General features: G+C 43.7%; 1 protein-coding gene across 1 annotated transcript; it reads left to right on the top strand.

The window, feature by feature from the left end:
* Nucleotides 1–5,089: 5,089 nt before the first annotated feature.
* On the top strand, nt 5,090–7,167 carry nkx2.3 (NK2 homeobox 3; the record flags this gene model as incomplete). Its single annotated transcript, XM_083987669.1, has 2 exons — nt 5,090–5,468; nt 6,518–7,167. The coding sequence occupies 2 exons, from the start codon at nt 5,090–5,092 to the stop codon at nt 7,165–7,167; spliced, it is 1,029 nt and encodes a 342-aa protein (XP_083843795.1).
* Between the last annotated feature and the right edge of the window lie 12,775 nt (nt 7,168–19,942).

Below are 19,942 nucleotides of genomic sequence, written 5' to 3'. Positions count from 1 at the left end.
TGTATAATGATTGTATTTATAAGTTGGTACAGCTCAAATAGTTGATCTTCGAATTTATTTTGATCATACTTTTTTTGACAGGGATGATAATACCTACTAAAACCTGCTTGTCACTCACTGCCTTTCACAGATATGGCCTTTTCCCCATAAGGCTGGGTGGAACCACAAACACAAGGTCTACACTTTGCTATTCTAATTGATTGATGTTGTCTTTTGGCCAACTCAGGCTCTCCAGGCCTCAGCTTTATACAAATATGCATGCTAAGAAACAAAGACAGGAAGTGGAAGACTCATGTCTCAATTTTACCCCGACTGCTTTTTTTTTTTTTTTTGTCTACATGAAACAAACTGCCACAAAAATGTTGGGTGACAAGAAACCCCACCGTGTCTTTCATGATATCTAACGATGTCACACTTTATTAATCTACACAGAGGAGGTTATCTGATTCCACTCTCCCATTCACTGGGAGGTCAGAGTCCAGGGTCGGCTACAGAACAGGGACTCGATATCTTTATGAGAGCGGATGCCTGCCAACACTGTGGCTTGGACCGAAGTCGTCCAGTTGAAGGACAGTCTCCCAGTGTTTACACCAACATTCAATGTCAATACAGTAATACCAACGGCCATTGTTATGAACACAACAGCAACACTGGACATCGAAACTGAACCGCTTGGTATTTTATACAGAAACTGTTTACAAAAATATGAAACTTTATTCATGAAGAGGCCGAGTTTGGCCAAAACAAACTGTCAGATTGATAAAGACGCCACCATGGTTGCTGGAGAGACAGTAGCATTTTCCCCTCAAGGATGTTTACCCCTGAAGCCAGGATGCATGCATACTTTTATTTTACAGCAACATTGTCTTTCCCAAGAGAGCCATTACTGCTTTGGCAAGTTAGAGAAAGTCCCTGCAGCAGCAAGCTGAACTTAATTCAACCCTCTGATATTTTTAATACTTCTTCACCAGCTCTGGCCAAGTAGGACAGAACATACAAAGCAGCACGAGGGAACATTCAGGGCCAACGCATCCTTTTCGGTGAAAACCCGCCTCCCTGCAGTGTCTTTATCTACGTGCACTGTGTGGCAGTGGAGAGGATAAGCATATTTAGGTTGCATGTTTCCTCCCAAACTACATTCCCAACACCGTAGATCACCGACATTACAGCCCTTACATCCCCCTGTTAGCGCTCGTATATACAAACACACACCTGCTGGGGCAAGGCCGTCTGGGAGAGAATTACAGCAGGCTAATTTATGAGACCCAGGGGAGGCCAAAGGCCAGGAGACCCAGACTGGCCTGACCTCACTTCCTCCTTTCATGGTCTCCAAGTTAGACCCTTGATACACAGAACGAGGCTTCAGTTTTTAAACACATCACCCTGTCACGGTCTTTCAAACGAAAACCATGTATCTTTTTTCTAACCTGGATAACACAATGAGCCCTGGGGGACTGTGACAACATTCAAGTTAGCCGTCACCTTCGGCCCACTATTGTGGAATATTTGGCACTTTCGGAGCCGATGGTAAGTGGGTGAGAACAAGGTTTTGGTAAAAAATCCGGCCCCGGGCTCGCCTCTGGCCTCCTCATTTCCTCCAGTGAGAAGGCGCTGTCATCCGTCACTTGGGCCCAGGCAGGGGCACAATAGCACGGTCTAGGTCCTGGCTACTGACACCATCACATGGGCTGCTGATAAGACTCACCTTCCGGGACCTAGAAGAACTGAGCCATTACAGACACACAACAGCTTGGTCCTTTGCCATTCCTACTGATGACCATGAAATGAAAGGAAAAAGGAAAGCGCACTACATGAGGCCAGCACACTCTGCATGCAATTGTGCTTTCTGCTACATTTTAAAAGGTCCTCTAATCTTTATGGCCTCATCACTTCCATCTTGCAACACGCTCTCCTAACGCAAGATTCACGGGAAGAGCTTTCACACCCCATTGAATGACCCTCTCTTGGACTCGCATGAGGAAAACAGATCGTGCAGACACTTGAGCTAATCTACTCTCCTACAGTAACAGTCTATTGTTGTTATTAGCTTATCGTGAGCACTGTAAGACAAGAGAGCAATCACACTTCAGTTCCTCATCAAACATCCAGGCAGTTATGGTAACACCTGTAAACAAGCAGCTCTTCTGTTGGAAGATATTAAGTGCTTCTCCACAAAGCTGTGTCATGTCATAATACCACACACACTCACACACGGCCTGTGCAGTGCACCCACAGTTACAGGAGGTGTTGACGCTTTCTTTATGCAAAGTTTACTTGTGCAGTAAAACACCGCCCGCCCCCCTCGGCTTTACAGAAGCAGGAGGAAAGATAATTGCTGTCATTACCGAGTCATCAAGCTTCCATTCTTGTGTTCAGGGATCTACTGCCTTTAGAGAACATTCAACCCTATACAGTGCAGCTCCGTCTCCCAGGAGGACTGGATTTCTGAGGCCTGCAACCAGAGATATGACTATACACCTGCCACTCTGCAGAGAAGACGCTGCTTCAACAGGTTAGCCAGCAAGAGATAGAGAGAAGGAGAGGAACAAGATGAAACATGTTCGGGGCTGCCTGGCAAGACACCAACTTTAAACAAAGTGTACTGAGAGGAATGATTGAAATTTGACTGCTGCAGAGGTAGAGGTGTTTTTTATTTACCTAATTATTATTTTTTTCCTTTTCTCCCTCTGCCCAGTACATGTGTCCAGGGGTTGCGCGGCCTCTCCCTGCTGCTGACCCGTGTGTTGGGGGCCTGACCTTACTCGGCTTATCGCGATGATTCTGAAATGAAGATGATGTATTGCAGAGTCGCACTCAGCACCGAGCAGCTCCTTGACACTAACTGAGAGTCTGGGTTTTGTTACAGGCAGGAAACAGACTCTTCCGCTCCGTAAACACGCTCCTCGGCTTTGGCCACTCTCGGATTGGGGGGGGGGGCTGTGCCGGTAGCACGCGAGGACCACTGCTGATGGTCAAGCTGAGGGCTCGCGAGGCCGTGAGCGCGCGAGTGCTCACGAAACTAATTGCTGCCGTTCGAGCGCGAGAGGTTTTGAATCTGACGGGGGAAAAAATAAGAAGGGTGAGCTTTTCAGATGACATTTTAAGCAAACTGGTGTGAGTCAGCATCCCAGACCTTTCATGTTCCACCTCGGTCCTGTCCAGGCGTAAACAGCTCATATCTCAAATCAGGCAGGTCGTTATGTAACGCGCATTGATTACTGTGTTTGGTCTGTTGTCTTGTTGAATCACTGTACAATAAACACAGCAGGGTAAATATTTGGGGGACTAATTGATGAGGTGCACAGGCCCGTTGGAGCACTCTGATGAACCAATACATTCCACATAACTCAAAAAAAAAAGAAAAGAAAAATCGAACTGTTGCCCATATAAGTAAATGTTGAAGAAGACTGTCCATTATGTTCACGAAGTGTCTCTGTGTATTGGTGCAGTTTGAAATGCTTTTAGCCTTTGTGTTGAAAAACACCTATTTACTCCGCAGACGTAACTCCATCTCCTGCTTCCCCACTTCACTTAAATGGACAATTTTAAAGACAGGGATCTCCAGAAGAAGAAGAACAAGCAGAAGAAGGTGGGGTGGGGGAGAGGGGGAGAGGGGGAGCTGCCCTAATCTAAACAGCGCCTTGTTGATGGTGAGCGGATGAGATTATGTCGGCATGCCCTCCTTTTCTTTCCACACGGTTAAGGAGCAATGGGCCTTCAGACCCTGGCGCCTGCACTTGGCCACAGATAGGAGACCGGTGTCCCGTTTCAGCCAGCTTGGCCTTTGGCGCACAGGTAACATCAAAGAGGAACTCTACATTAAAGAGGACCCCGTTTTTGATTATTATTTGGGAACATGTGAAGACTGAGAACCATAAGTGAATCCGTGACTTCTGTTTTTGGAGTCAAAAAAAAAAATCATTTTCTGATTAATTACAATAACTTGTTCAATTCAAGCAGGTGATTATTAGCCTATTATTATTATTCAAAGATTTGTATTTCCAATTATTATTATTGTGTCAATTTTAAATCACATTTAATCAGTAAATATATTATTTTTAATTAAGCGTCATTGCTGTTTTATTTAAAATTAAATTGCGCAAAAGAAACGGAGAATTTCAATGAAGCAAACTTCTAATAATTAATATTTAAGTCAGGGTTTATTTTGGAAATACTGACCCAATGTCAAGGGAAAGTCACAAAAAAAAATCCTAAAAAACTTTCTCAAATTGGGGAAACATAAATAAATCACACTGCACTAAATTTATATTCTTCATGCCTCCTCACGCTGCCAATTTTATCTCATTTCCCACAGTCGCTGCATTTTATCTTATCCACGGGTTGCCGAGACAGGAAACGAAGATATGCGTAATCTTCAAACCACCGTATAGTGATGATGGGAAGAGTTGTGATTTCCTGGGACCATTCAACACAGACAAGACGAGAATTCGAGCAACAATTACCTAGAGGTGCCGCACCAAATTAAGGGTTTTGCATTATGAGCTTTTTAATTATAATAAAATGGAAAGGTCCCTATACTGTGCTGCAGCTGCTACTGCTCTGTCAGAAAGGGAAAAGGGAGTGTAATAAAAATGTTCTTACCTTGAACACCTTAAACAATCTGACGGCACAGGGTGATAATATTATTTCATAAATTGGGGCTATTTGTCTTCCTGACAGAAAGAGAGAGAGAGAGAGAGAGAGAGAGAGAGAGAGAGAGAGAGAGAGAGAGAGAGAGAGAGAGAGAGAGAGAGAGAGAGACTCCCTCCCCCGCCAGGACGTCACTGAAAGGGAGAGGACAGCATCTTGGCTTTCTAACAGGACCGACCTATTTCTCCCTCAGCCCCCCAGCCACAGTCCCACAGCCAGAACAGAGGGATGTCACAGCTGAAGGAAAGACAGTCCTCCTCCTCCTCCTCCTCCTCCTCCTCCTCCTCCTCCTCGTTCTGCATGAAAAACAAGCAGCGCGCGACCATTCTTCACGCTTACGCACGGGGTATTTACTTCTTTTACGCGCCCTGCGGAGACGAACTGGTCTGATTTTGGATCCACTGACTGTTTATCTGTCATCTCTGTGTTGGTGGTGATAATGCTTCCCAGTCCGGTCATACCGTCTTCCACTACGCCTTTTTCTGTCAAGGACATACTGAAGTTAGAGTTGCAGCAGCAGTCCCAGCAGCAGCAGCTCCAGTTCATCTCCTGTTTCGGTCTCTCTGGTGGAGCTTTCCCAAACAAACCCCTCCGCTCTCACTCGCCGCCCTCCTGCATGTTGGCCGGCAGGGACAGTCCGAGTCCCATCAGCTCCGGCCTGTCGGAGAGCGAGGAGAGGATGTCCTCCTATCTCAACACGATGGCGGTGCCGGACCGACTGGCGGGGTCCGGGCTGCCGGTGGAGATGTTCGCTAACTCCGCACAGAGCAACCCCGCAGAGCTGCGTCTGGAGACCGAGCAGGAGGAGCAAGACAGCAGTGAGTACAGAGAGCGACTCTTCTCATCCAGAAACAAGGGAGGACGGTGGTCAACCTGTCGCTTTTAGTTCATTGTGAAAGCCCACGGAGATGCCACAGCAAGATCATGCAAATGTTAAAAACAACCAAAAAAGTAAAACCTTGAAATAACAGTTGAGGTTGATTTGAATTGATTTTAAGAGATTTCCATGGAGAAGTAATTAGCATTAGTGAGCTGACTAGATATCATGTGATTCACAAAAGTTCACTGAAGGATTTTGTTATTAACCTAATATACAATGAATCTAACATAAACATCTGTGCTTAGGCTTATTGCTTATTTTTCTTTAGAATTTAGAGTAAAAGCAGAGTTGAGCCCCACCTTGCAATGACGCCCAAAAAATGGTGTTTAAGCCGTTAATGAGCTGCGATTAAATATCTGTGAAGACATAAGTGTTTGCATCTGTACTTATTTATCTATTTTAATCTATCCGTATGAATCACTGGGCTGAATACAATAAAGCACCATACTTTTAATTACAGCGCCAAGTCTTAAAATATACAAGCCTGAATGAACTGTATAACCACCACAGAAAGTGAAGAAATATCCATCTATATAAAATGGGTATAATTTCCCAACTGCGAAAATTAATATAATGTAATTGGTTTAAGTTCATAGATGAATTGTCAAATATTAGGACCAATAGTCAAGCACTCTTTGAGGGACAAAAACAACAAACTTTGGTGTATTCCCTAATAAGCCACATTAAATTGCTACTAATACAATTTCTAATCCACAACACCATATTTCTCTGTATATCTTACATAAGTAATTATTCCAATAATTAACCTGAAAGTGTCAATATTATTGGGGAATTACTGAAAAAATAATCCCGCAACAAATTTATTTTGAATGGAAACCCCTTTTCTTAAAACAATATTCTAAGGAAAGTGATATTTTTAAATGATTAATCTGGATGTGTGTATATAATAAAATGAAGAAGTCATGGAGTAAAAGTATTTTCTTAACATCTTTGATGCTCAGTTAATTCCCTGCTCTCTGTGTGCAGACAGCTGCGGGGTGCTGCGGGGAGACTGTGAGGACCAAGACTCGGAGAAACCCGCCGCCAAGCAGCAGAGGACCCGGAGGAAACCCCGCGTCCTCTTCTCCCAGGCTCAGGTGTTCGAGCTGGAGCGGCGCTTCAAGCAGCAGCGGTACCTCTCCGCCCCGGAGAGAGAGCACCTGGCCAGCTCCCTGAAGCTCACCTCCACCCAGGTCAAGATCTGGTTCCAGAACAGGAGGTACAAATGTAAGAGACAGCGGCAGGACAAGAGCCTGGAGATGGCGGGTCACCACCATCACCACCACCACCACGCGCCGCCGCCGCCCAGGAGGGTGGCGGTGCCGGTGCTGGTCCGGGACGGAAGGCCTTGTCTGACTGGATCCCAGAACTATAACACGTCTTACACAGTCGGGGCTCCAAACCCGTACGGCTACAACGGCTATCCGGCCTACAGCTACAACAGCTCGGTGTACAGCAACACTTACTCCTGTACTTACTCTGGTCTACCCACCCTGCCGCCCAGCACCACCCCCGCTGCCAATGCCTTTATGAACATGAATTTAGGAAACCTTGGCGCACAGACGCAAAGCCAGGCTGCCCAAGGACCGGTGGTCACACCCTGCCAAGGAACTCTGCAGGGCATCCGGGCATGGTAGCGCAGTCCACACACACACATACAGACACACACACACACACACAAACAATCACAACTGAGAGAGCCAAATCCGGGATGGCGGAATAGACTCAAGCATGTAAATCCGATCAAGTGGTGCGAGGAGAGCGCAATTCATAACTGTAACGCATAACACAACACACAGGCCAGGAGGCTGTAACTCAAGGCAGGCCTATGAGGAAACCCTAACCCGCTGACTGACTCACACTCTACATGTAACTACAGTGTGCGCGCTTTTCTCTGAGCCACAACGTGTAGGAAACTGCTTCAATCTGAATGAGCAAGGACTGTGCGTACTTGGCCTGTTGTGGCTAAAAAATAAATAAATAAAGACAATGGAAATTATATGCACATTTTCATAAACACACACACGTTTCCATGCATTCAGCAGCAACAACAATGAATCTATCATTGGCCTAATCCAATAAGATCCCCAAAGAATGCATTACAAATAATATGGACCACTATTACAATCTTATAGTATTATGATTTTTGTGTTTGACCTTTTGTTTTTACTCAAAAAGGCTTAAAAAAAAATAAAATATCAGTAATGATGAAATTAAATGATACAAGTGACTGTATTGTACTGTGTTTTGTGTGTGTGTGTGTGTGTGTGTGTGTGTGTGTGTGTGTGTGTGTGTGTGTGTGTGTGTGTGTGTGTGTGTGTGTGTGTGTGTGTGTGTGTGTGTGTGAGTGAGAGAGAGAGAGAGAGAGAGAGAGAGAGAGAGAGAGAGAGAGAGAGAGAGAGAGAGAGAGAGAGAGAGAGAGAAAGTGTGCCTGTGTGTGTGTGTGTGTGTGTGGGAGAGAGTGTGTTCCTATAGAATCACAACAGATACAATACAACAAAAACACGAAAAACGAAAAAACGGGCATTTCTACGCGCAGTCAGACGTTTCTGATCTTGTTTGGAAGTTCACTTCTATTACACATCAACATCCATATGAATGTGGAAACTGAAATAAATTTATGTCGAGGAGAGTCTTATTCTTCAAGCATGTAGTTCGTCATAGTCTCAAATCGTTTCTCTCTTTTTTTCTTGTGAGAAAGCTTGTAGGAGACTTTGGTCTGAGACAAGAACCAGAAACAGAGAGAATTTAGAGGCGAGCTAATGTCCGGTCAGGATTCACAGATGGACATTAACCAGACAGCCAGCATCCTCGGGACCCACAGAGCGAATAAACTCACACAGCTCTGGATGATAAATATCGCTGGAAAATGTTCTCTTGGTTGATGGATGATATTTAAATAAAATATGGCAGTACAGCCCCATAATAATAATAATCTTTATTATAGCCTACTATAAAATAATCTGGTAATTTTGGTAGGTTTAGAAGTACATTTATTGCAATTATAGGATTAGTAAACAATAATTATCCACACACTGAAGATGGACTTTAACAAATACCTTCACCTCCCAGACATGGTGGAATATGCAGACACTATTAAATGGAGATGAATGGCGGCGTAAAGCCAGTGTTTGTCTCCCCTGATGGCTTCTCTGGCCACTTCCCCTGGCTACTGCACTGCCGGTAGGACATACCTGGTGTCAGCTCTAAGTGCTGCGGAGTCACAAGTGTAAATAGAGCTGGCGACAGGACGGCGATGCCTGAGGACGCGGCCTGGCCACGGCTGCTCTGACAGGCGCTGCGATCGCTATCTCCTGCTTCCAAAGATAGCAGCTCGGCTCATCGCTGCGCTGGGCGCGGAGTTTCCCAAAACAAAGTCTCCAATGGCAACCACTCAAGGAGCTTACAAAAGAACCAGGGCCCAAATATAGAGACGGGGGGGTGAAGAAGCTGGAGTAAAGGTTCTCCCATTAGGTAACCCTCCAAGTAACGTCAAGCATCAGATATGGATTTAACTTCAGCCAATTAATCCCCGATTCGATCATTATCTTGAGGTCTGAAAACTAATTTGCAGTGTTTTGACGCCGAGTGGTGCAAAAACGTCTGAGACAAACTTGTGGTTTTGTGCTGTGTAAATTAAACTGACGTGACTTAACCTGAATCAATTAATCATAAGGCCAAGATTTAAATATTTTTCTTTTATGTGGAGCAGAAAGTTGTTTCTTTTCATGACATCTGCTCACTCAGCCAGATCATTCATTCTCAGTGATTGCTGACTGCAGTGTTTTAGCGGATGCGCACGCACAGTTTTACTGATCCAGAGGCCGCGAGATAGAAAATCTATAGGAGAGTTTGAAAATATGAATGTATAAATTAACTCAGATTATAAATCAAGCATGTTGTGTACAACTGCGCGCGAGCATGGTGAATGAAAGGGCTGCGCCATTCAGAAATCAATTTGGTTTCAGAAAAAAAAGGTTATTGGATAATGAATGAAATCCTCACACGGTTTCACTGAATAATAATGCTAATATTTTGTAATTATGGTTTTGAGGTGTCGTGGTTTGATCGCATGGAAGTGTGCTGCAGTTTCCACGCTGCCCTTACAGCCATGTTTTGACACCCTGGAGCTGCGCAGCGCTCTGTGGCAAGCAGAGAGATTTCTGTGTTTAGCCAGAGGAAGAAAACAAAACAACACGGAGGAGGCAGATCAGCGCATCTGTCATCACGTCGCCTCATCGAGGGATAGGCCTGCTGATTGTGTAATGCGCGTGGTGGTGTGTGTGTGAGAGAGAGAGAGCGAGAGAGAGAGGAGTGGAAGTAAGTGTGTGTGTGTGTGTGTGTGTGTGTGTGTGTGTGTGTGTGTGTGTGTGGGGGGGGGGGGGGGGGGGGGGGGTGCATCAGCATAGTTGCCATCTTTTCTTATTACCGCCTCTTAACTTTAGAAACCATGCATGGTGACCACACAGCGGCGCTACGCACCTGTCTGAGCAGCCGGGCTGGATTTCCCTTTTTTACAATAAAATAGTCCATCTTTACTCCTTTGTGTCGTGGGATTTGTTGAGTGTCATTATGATTTTATTAGCAACATGGCGTCCAAAAACATTGCCTACAAATCGTCCATAACTGTCTGCATGAAAAAGAGCAAATTTGCCACAAATCATAAATGAAGACTGATCTGTTCCAGTCTAATGACGGCTGAGTCAAATTTAGCCATCTTAGATTAGAGTTACCCTGGTGGAAATACAGGAGAATTTAGTGTAAATTGAACGTTTTAGTTTGATAATAATTCTGCGATCATAAATGGTCGCAACATTGCGGGGGGATTTTAAAACCACGTTTTCACAAATGTGGATTTTACGCACGACATGCCATCTTTACGCATCTGATTTTCTTGCCATAGTTTACTTGTATTAATAATTAGTAAACACACAAAGGCTGAAATAGTTCCAATGTGCAAGAACAGCTTCCAGTCTTCATTATCCGATTCATGTCCATTAAGCCTATTGACTGTAATACTGAATAATTGCTCAATTTAGTGAAATTGCGCTTCTTCTCTGGGGAGCTTAAAATATTCGACAGTTGCAGTTAGAATTAATTATTGTGTGTATAAAATCAATCCCAGGTGTTCGAAATATGAGCTGATAAAAAACACATTCCCAAGGTTAAATTCTTCTTTTTCAAAAAAAAAAACAAAAAAACAGTGCAACTCGTCCTGAGGTAGAGCCGGGCTCAGGCAGCAGGATGAAGCTGGGCGGTGCGAAGGAGGGACCAGGCAGAAACACAGCCTATCACATGGTGACTGGAACTGCCGCAGCTGGAATAGGCTTGACAGCTCTTGATAAAGTCGGTTCATTAGCAGACCGAAGTTTGTTCACCGCAATTAAGTGAGAGCAATTAAAGAGAGCTGCGAAGAAATCGAATGAAAAGCCTGAGGACGTTTTGCCTTAGCGCAGCTCATCTCTTGATGCCTTCTGGTAAACCGCCTGCGAGCGCGAGGAGCTATCAGTGCTTTTGTTTTGATCATGACATTAAGTTTTTCGTCGTTCTCTATCAAAGACATCCTCACTGGACGTGATGCCCGGGGGAAGCCTGGTCCCAAGAATACAGAGGCGCTTTGCGCATCAAAGCGCAACATCTGCACCGCGCGCGATAGCACCAGACTGCCTGATCTGTCTCTCCAGGACTCGGAGGAGAGCTGCATCCAGCCAGAGAGGCTTCCTCCTGATCCCAGGCTGCCGCTCAGACCGGACCGACCTGATACCTGCAGCGAGGAGGCCACAGGAGAGGACACACAGCCCAGAGAAGGTAAAGAGTTTTATAAGTGTGGCAATTGAAACAAATCTGTGGTTAAACACATATGACAATAATGAGACGATTTTCTGGATTTATCGTACATTTGTGTTAAATAAAATAAATAAAAGCATCTCGAAATAAGATATATTTAAGGAAAACTTAATTCAAAATAAGAATAATTAAACTTTTTCTTTTGGAAACTGGTGTTTCCAAAACTGTCATTTTTGTCTCAATTTTTTTTTAAAGATAAAATTCACATCAGAAATCAAGAGATATTCCAAATAAAAATGATTTTCATATGTCTGGATCACAGACATAGAGGACCAAGGGCCACTAATGTAACTTATTTGTTTTGTCCTTTTTGTGCCGTGGCAGATGTTGTTCTGTTGCTTGATAAAAGTTGTCAGTGTCTGGAAAACGACAATAACACCAGCGGTGTGAGTTGTGTGTAACAACGGATAGAGGAGGAAACCTTCTAACATCAGCACCATGGAGTGACCTCTAAGACAGCAGCTGCAGGACCTTGGCTGAGACAAAAACAAACGTATTGTCACATATTGTTATTGTGTTTCATAGGCGCTGCAGCCGAGCAGCGGCAGTGCGTGGAGCTGGAGAGACGGCAGACACAGAGGGTGGGGGCAGAGGAGGATGGATGTGAACACAGCGGGGAGACGGTCAGCTGTTCATCCGATGAGCAGCGATCCAAGTCCGGTCCCAAGAAGCGCTCCAGGGCGGCCTTCTCCCACGCGCAGGTCCACGAGCTGGAGCGCCGCTTCCACGCGCAGCGCTATCTGTCGGGGCCCGAGCGAGCCGACCTGGCGGGAGCTCTAAAGCTCACAGAGACCCAGGTCAAGATCTGGTTCCAGAACCGGAGGTACAAAACTAAACGGCGGCAGATGGCGGCGTGCGGCTCACCGAAGAAAGTAGCCGTCAAAGTGCTGGTGAGGGAAAATCAAAAGCAGTATCATCATGCGAGCGGAGTACACATCCCCATGACTGTGCCCCTGTACCAGGCCTACCAGTACCAGCCCTACTTGCACTACTTCTGCCAGCCGTGGAGCATCCACAGCCTGTCCTGTGGAGGGATGCTCTGAGGCTCTCTCCTGACAGTGGACAGTCAGTGACTTCAACAGGTGTCACTTCAGATCCAGGTGTCCGACTGTTGCAGCAGCTTCTGTTCAGTCAGTGGATGCTGCGCCAACAGGGACGTGTTCGCACAAAGACACAACAGCATGGCCTTGGCTCCCACTGGACTGCAGAGTTTTTTTTTTTGTTTTTTTTCAGACAATTAAAGTGGTTTTAAATTATGGTTATTGTTTGCCTCATTACTAGAGGTCAGTTTGTCATTCTAAGCATAAAAACTTGGGTATTCATGGTTCATAATACAAAACTTTCTCACCACGACTAGTTAAATGTAGGCATAGGCCTTTGGAAGTTGTTTTAGTCAAGTAAAATAACATTTTAATGGTTACCTTGTGAAGCTCTTGTCCGTTAAGATCATTTCTGTTGATAGGATCATTTCTATGTGGGATGAAATCTTTAACATTTAAGGCCAAGATTTGAGTATCGTCATTTTGTAATGATTGACAAGAAGAAAATAATTTCAGAAAAGTTTAAATTCTGGTCTCCTGGGTCATCTTCTCATTATCTTATCTCATGACCTAATATCTATATTTTGGGATGGAGGTGTCAAAAAAGGGAAGGTGGGGTAGTATAGGGTTTTTAAAAATGCAGTTTAAAGGGACAACGAGGAGTGTGTTTGGTTATAAAAAAAAAAAGTATCACGTTAATGTGGATGAATCTACACTAACCACACGTTAATGGGCCCATTTTCTATAAATATATCGTTTTGTCTCTATCGTTATTTTGTTATTATTAGTGGTGGTGGAGATGCTGGTCGAGCCGACCAGCTTTCTTTACTTTCGGTTTCGTGGCGAGTCATGAGAATAACGCCACCGAATCGCCGTTTATGGTCGGAACTACGACGGTATCTGATCGTCTTCGAACCTCTGACTTTAATTCTTGATGAATGAAAACATGAGTCCGTCTTGCGCCGGTCAAAGAATTATACGTGCGCGCGGAGGCTCATAAACGCTTTGCTTTTCCAAAACTCCTCGTTGTCCCTTTAAATTATATAAAGTTAAATGTATTATTCAATTGCCCTTGTGCTTTTTTACAACCTTTAAATAGGCTATCACACTACTATGAAAAAGTTTAAAAGAAGCAATGTGTAATCTGAATTAGCCTATTTAACAGTTACATGTAGCCTACTAAAAATGGTATTTGTGCTCTGTATTCGACAGCACAGTTTAATTAAATTGGTCAGTTACGTTGACTTGAATGAAATCCAGTGGGTCTCAGAAGCAGCTGCATCTTCTTAATTACCTACATTTAATTAATGTAGATGGCATTGTTGTATATCAGTGTAAATGGGCTCTGAAGAGCCCATTGTGCTCTCCCCCTTTCTTAGTGACTGCCAGTGACAGAAAGGGATCCTGAATTCATACAAACCCAAAGCGACATTTTTATATAGGTATTTATTTTATTTATGGGACATCTAAAAACTCTGTGTCATCTGCAAGAACATGTTCTTTACACAAGGTTTACAGAGCCTCAGTAAGTTTTCAGAGAGTGTCTGGGATCAGGTTCAGAATGCATGAAATTATAATTTACTGTATAGCCTTTAAAAGGTGTGTGTGCATGTGTGTGCGTGTAGAGGGACCAGTGAAATCCTTCCTGCCAACAACAGCAAATTGATTTCAAAAGATTTACCGACTCACCCAAATGATATAAGGTGAATATTTATTGTTTTTTTAAAAAGGTGTGTGGTTTTTTTTTCTCCGTGTGTAAAGAGTTTTGCATAGGCCTATAATACTCTCTAGTGTGAGCTGCATGAGTCATAGAGGGCCAATAGACCGTGAAGATGTTGCACCATCCAGCTGGCCTGCACAAGACAGCGCACATTAATCATACCTTAGTGAAAAGACTGCACCCTCATCCCAAACTAAAATAACACAATAGCCACACTTGATAGGAAAATAAAAACATAATTCTCCAATGAGGTGACTAGTGCTTTGGCAGAGTTCTTAACTGATTGTACTCACCAGCCAGTACAGTATATTGACTGCCAGGATTGTGTGGTATAAATGGAGCCTGCAGCACAACACTCTGCCCCGACTGATGCACAACAGATAATCAGATATAAAAGAAGTCCTGGATGCCAAGGAATCTACAAGTAAAGAATATCTATTGTACGTGTGTAGCATGTACCTGCTGTGATTTCCCTATGGCATTACAGTGTTATCATGTACAAAATGTTTGCCGGTGTTTGTCTCCAGCTGGCTAGATATGTCTGCAGGAGCCAAGCAAATATCATCATTAAAATACAACAACATTAAAGAGGCCGTGACATCAAAGAAATGTGATCTGAAATAGGTACTTCAACTTCCCGTTTCCCATAACAAGCTACTTTGGCCGGCAGGATCACCCTGTGCCATACGCTGGCACCAGCCCAAACCTCATTTATCTCTCACACATCAAAACACCACTTCAAGCTGTCCCTAAGTGGTTGGCATTGTGCACAACAGGTTTCTGGGCGGAAGAAATAACACATCTCCTCTTGACTGTCTGTAAGCTAGCAGGCCGGGGCACAATTAAGTTGAATTATTTTTTATTTACTCAGGCCACATATGCCATTCACAACTTAGAGGTCTAAGACTCTGCAACATAAAAGGCCATTGCTTCGTGGCTCCCAAGTATGTCACTTTCTATGAGCTCTCATTATTCACATTGTGTTGGTGAATGGACGCTCTTGTGTTTGCTGTCTCCCGTGACTAGATAAGAATTTTTTTCTTTTCCTGCGCCCGGTCTGTGATGTCACATTGATGTAAATTTCCATAGAGAACAATGAAAGACACTGAAAAGGAAAGGTGACCACACTATAACCTGAGATGCAGGAGCTGCCACTGACTTTACTGAAATGAAATCTGTGGTTTATTACAAATTAGGTCTTATTTTTGGTTTTATTCTTATCACAGTTTGATAAATTTACACTTACTAAGTTCATTGATGAAGTTCAGGGGTTGGGCAGCACAACTACATGAACATTTAATGAAACACTTGTGGTCACACAGTTACAGAAGTAGGACTGTGAAATAGGGCTGACAAACTTTTTTCTTCTTTCCTTGTCTCAGTAAGTGAAGCTACCCTATCAACCATATGTAAAATGACAAGCACAGCTTTTTGTAAAATATACTGGAGCAACTTATTTCTAATACCCTGATGCACTTCAAATTGCATTTCAAAAATGCAACTCTAACAATGCACCCACACAATGTACCAACACTTCAGCTACAAAATAAGTTACAAGCCACAACACTGACCATGCAGCCATTTCCATAGAAAATGCAGCTTGTATCGGAAGGAACTGGCTAAAAGCCTGGGCTTTTAATTTACTTAAATTGCAATACATTAACATGTTCGATACGAACAGCTTCACAAGCATGTACGTTCATCTGACACACATGCAGAAATGGATTGACATCGTGAAGGGACTTGTACCAGAATAGGGAAATATTTCTATGAAAGACATTAATCAATGTTCCCCTTTACACAGATCTACACTCCCACTGCTCTTCATCTGGTGTCATCATCATTAATGAAATGCTCCCTCTTTGTAATTCAAATACTCAGATCATGTATGTGTGCATATGGTGCTACATCTTAATAAATGATTATGATGTTTGATTGGCAAATAGAGAGGGAGGCCTTCCCCGAGCAACATTACTGCCACGATCATGGACACAAACTTTTGGTCTGTGTCTGAAATCACAACTTGTATTTGTACTTGTACAATGATGGAGTAACATTATAAGGAGAAGGTGGGGAGTGAGAGAGCTGGGGAGTGTTTTCAGACACAGTCTTAGTCTTGTCCCTTTACGTTCACCAGCTCTGTAAGTGGATGGATTGCCTTGCTCCAAAGACAAAGCTCAACACTAAAACACACAAAGGGCAACATACCAAAATATAAAACTCTGTCTGCGACTTTATCGTTGTATCACTTACAGCCATGTCAGTGCTTCAACTGCCTCTCTGGCGGGGAATGTGCTCCAGCCAGTATATGCCACTGAGCCATCAAGCATTACTGTATGTATAAATGTGTAATACTCAAGTATGTAAATATTTTGAGTTGTGCTTTATTCATGTGCCTCCACATGAATAGGCTCATAAAGCAGAGGGAAAGAGCAGCCAGACAGAAGAACATGTTAGTCTTCCTCTTTGAACAATCATCAGTGCCGGCTTCTACAACTTAACAAAGCATTAAATGGCAGACTCATTAATGCCGGTGCTAACGGGTAATTTCCTTTTGTGTTTTATGCCGCTGCTGGTTTCCCAGCTGCGAGGAATGCGCGGAGGGTGGGGCTGAGCTACGGTGAGCAACGCAGGAATGACAGTGCTCACCTAATCCCTGTTTAGCTGCACTTTTCAGATACACATCTATTGAGAGAGAATTCTCACAGGGCTCCTGAGCAGCAATTACACATGCATTTCCGATGCGCCTATTGTAACAGGAATCATTTTCTCAAGGGCCTTGTTGATTTAAACAATATCATATTCACTTAACGGCTACTGGCACCGAGACCTGTGGGGTAACGTCAACGGATTTAGAGCTTGCACGGAAGCGAAACTGGGAGAGGCTTCTGTCAAAAACGATGCAGATCCTGCCAGTTGTTGATCGTGCTATAGGACACAACTGGTTTTGCTTTGGGAGAATCATAGTGTGTGCGTTTTGCTGCCACTAATGTGGTGGCCCTCACCAGACACAGGGCAGGAATCAGGAAGGAGAGAGGTCATGGTTAATACCTCTGTTTAAAGACAGATCTGCTTCCCTTTGACCCGGCCTCTCTCTCCCCAAAACACACACACACACACTCACACAAAAGCACACACAGCAAATAATCCCACCCAGAGGACTCTTTAGGCTTGTTCCAGAAACTATTAGCAGATAGCATCAGTGCATGTAGGAATGTAAACATTTACAGTAAAGCTATAAGACATCAACTCCCCCTGGGGGAGACACATCCATCACAGGGCAACCACATCAGCTCTCAAAAGTCCCCATGGTTTCAAAAGGAATTACGCATCACACCTTTGCGCACAATTTGACCCGTTCCATATAATCAGCTCGCATTGTTCTGCCTGACGTGTCGGTGAGGTCACCGTTGTGTGATCACACTGCTGCTGATTTTATAGAAATGCTCCTGTGCTACCTGTGTCAATATTTTTATAATATAATAATAATAATAATTTTTTTTACATTTTAAGACGAGCAGAGGTGAGAGCGAGTCAGCAGTTAGTGTGGCCTAATGGTCGTAGTAGTGCACATGTAAAGAAATACAGCGATCCCAGGTCTGTGTTTGCCAGGATCAGGGGCAGAGGTCATGACAAGGATTAGGAAAGATAGAAAGATGAGCCCACCCAGATCTTATAAAGAACAGGACATTTTTAAGGAAGCGGCCCAGGTCTGGTGTGTGTGTCTCTCTCGGTCTTTCTATGTCGTGTGTCTGGATAGCAGATACAGAATCGTCATGGCTCAGTGTTTGAGTGAGAGGGGAAAACCTCAAGAGGGAACTTTTGATAATTTTGCTTTTGAAAACTATTCCTATAACACATGCAATGCATACTAATGTCAAATGTATAACAAATATGTGAATGAAAATTGGAAATTCAAAGTAGTGTTGCTTCTGTACACACACATTGAAAAGCTTGTCTGCTAGTTGTTAGGGGTGAGTACAGTCGTCGAGGTCCTCTGTCCATAGATGGACAGGAAGTCTTCCAGGCTGCTACATATCCTTCCCCTGACTCCTCTCCGCTCTCATGTCTCCCACACACATGCTAAGACAGACACACACTCCTCCAGAGCCAGCCGGAGGAATCCAAATGTTTTAATTAGCGGCGATAAGAAGAGACAAGGAGAGCATTGAGCATTCTCCTATCAGCGAGCTGATAAAGGAACTACTCAGGCCCCACTTACGGCCTCTCAAGCTTCCCTCATCCTCCTCCTCCTTCTCTTCCTGGTCTAAGTCTCCACTGCAGGAGACTGAGACATCACCGATGCAGGAAATCAGAAAATATCCAAAATTTGAATCACTGTGAGGTGAGATGTCATCTTTTAGTTCTCACCAAAACTCAAATTAAATCTGCACTTCCTGCCGTCCACCATTTGATTTTATCACATACATCTCCATCTTCTGATTCACATCTTACTTGTGCCCTTTTGTGCAACATATTCTCCTAGGTACATTTTGGTCTTTTTGTTTTTTTAAGACTACATCATTAACTGAACAGAAGGAGAGAAAATATTTCAGGGTTAGGACAGAGGCTCTTTGCAAAAAAACATGTCCTAACCTTGAACCAGTACTTTATCTCTGGAGGTCTGGACACACACACACACACACACACACACACACAAATACATACACAAAATCCTCAAATCCACCTGATACACACTGATGGATACAGTGTGAATTGGGCATATCCTCCCTGAAGCTGTCCGTCTGCCAGAGTAACACATTTTTGAAAGTGTTACATGATGATAAATGTATACACTCTTCATCTGGGCTGTCACAAGAACTTTGCAGAACAAAACTGAAGTGGATTAAAATAAAACAGATTTTTAAAAAAAGGAGGCATCAACACTGATGACAAAGCTCTAGTATAAATCACTGCTGACAATACCTGTCACTGGAGTTATTTCAGGCAAGTGTGTAGTGAGGAGTTTTGAATCGGTAACGTCTGAATGCTTATACTGAATGAATAAATGAATGGTTTTCATCAGACCAGTTTGTGCTGACTAGAGCTCCGAGGCATAGCAGTTAAGCTCATTTGACAGGAAAGGAAGACAGCTTTCTTTTCAAGATCAAGTTCAAAGGGCAGGAGGCCTTTTTCTTCCTCCATGTCCCTGACTGCACCTGTGTCGCTTCAACACACACACACACACACACACACACACACACACAAGGAATCTTGTCCACACCACTGACAGACAACTTTAGTTTTGGTCTCAGGCAGTGTGTGTGAACTGTGAGTGTCTTAGGTTGCGGCTTTCTGAAGTGTTCGTAAGAAGATTTTATGACCCCGCTTACCTTAAAAAGGAATTTGTCACAACATTTGAGACTAGGGATGTGTGTGTGCGTATGTGTGGAGCAATTATCCGTAACAATGCTGCCGTTCATCAGATCCTGCCACAGCTTTACTCCCAAAGGCCCAAGGGATGGTAAGTGTCGATGTGTGTTTATTTTTGTGCACATGCAAATGTGTATTAGATTTTGCTTTGATCATAAAACTATTGTGGCAGACTAACTTTTCAATTGGGGATCTTTCCTTAGGCTACAATGCTGAAATATTCCCTCTTTACCCATTGCAAAGATTTTGCACAAAGCCTCCTGACTTGCTTTTATGCTCCCACTGATCTTTTGTTTTTCATTATCACACTCAGGCTATGACTGCTCATATGAAAATATCAGAGCGCTGCCTTAAGCACATTATTCCTGCTCTCCCACCTTCACCCTATTCTGGCCCATTAGCGATGACATTTTACTGTAAACACTTAGATTT

The sequence above is a fragment of the Trachurus trachurus genome (genome assembly GCF_905171665.1).
Source record: "Trachurus trachurus genome assembly, chromosome: 15".
NCBI lineage: Eukaryota > Metazoa > Chordata > Actinopteri > Carangiformes > Carangidae > Trachurus > Trachurus trachurus.
The sequence above is the reverse complement of the archived record's forward strand: the minus strand, read 5'-3'. Positions and strand labels throughout refer to the sequence as shown.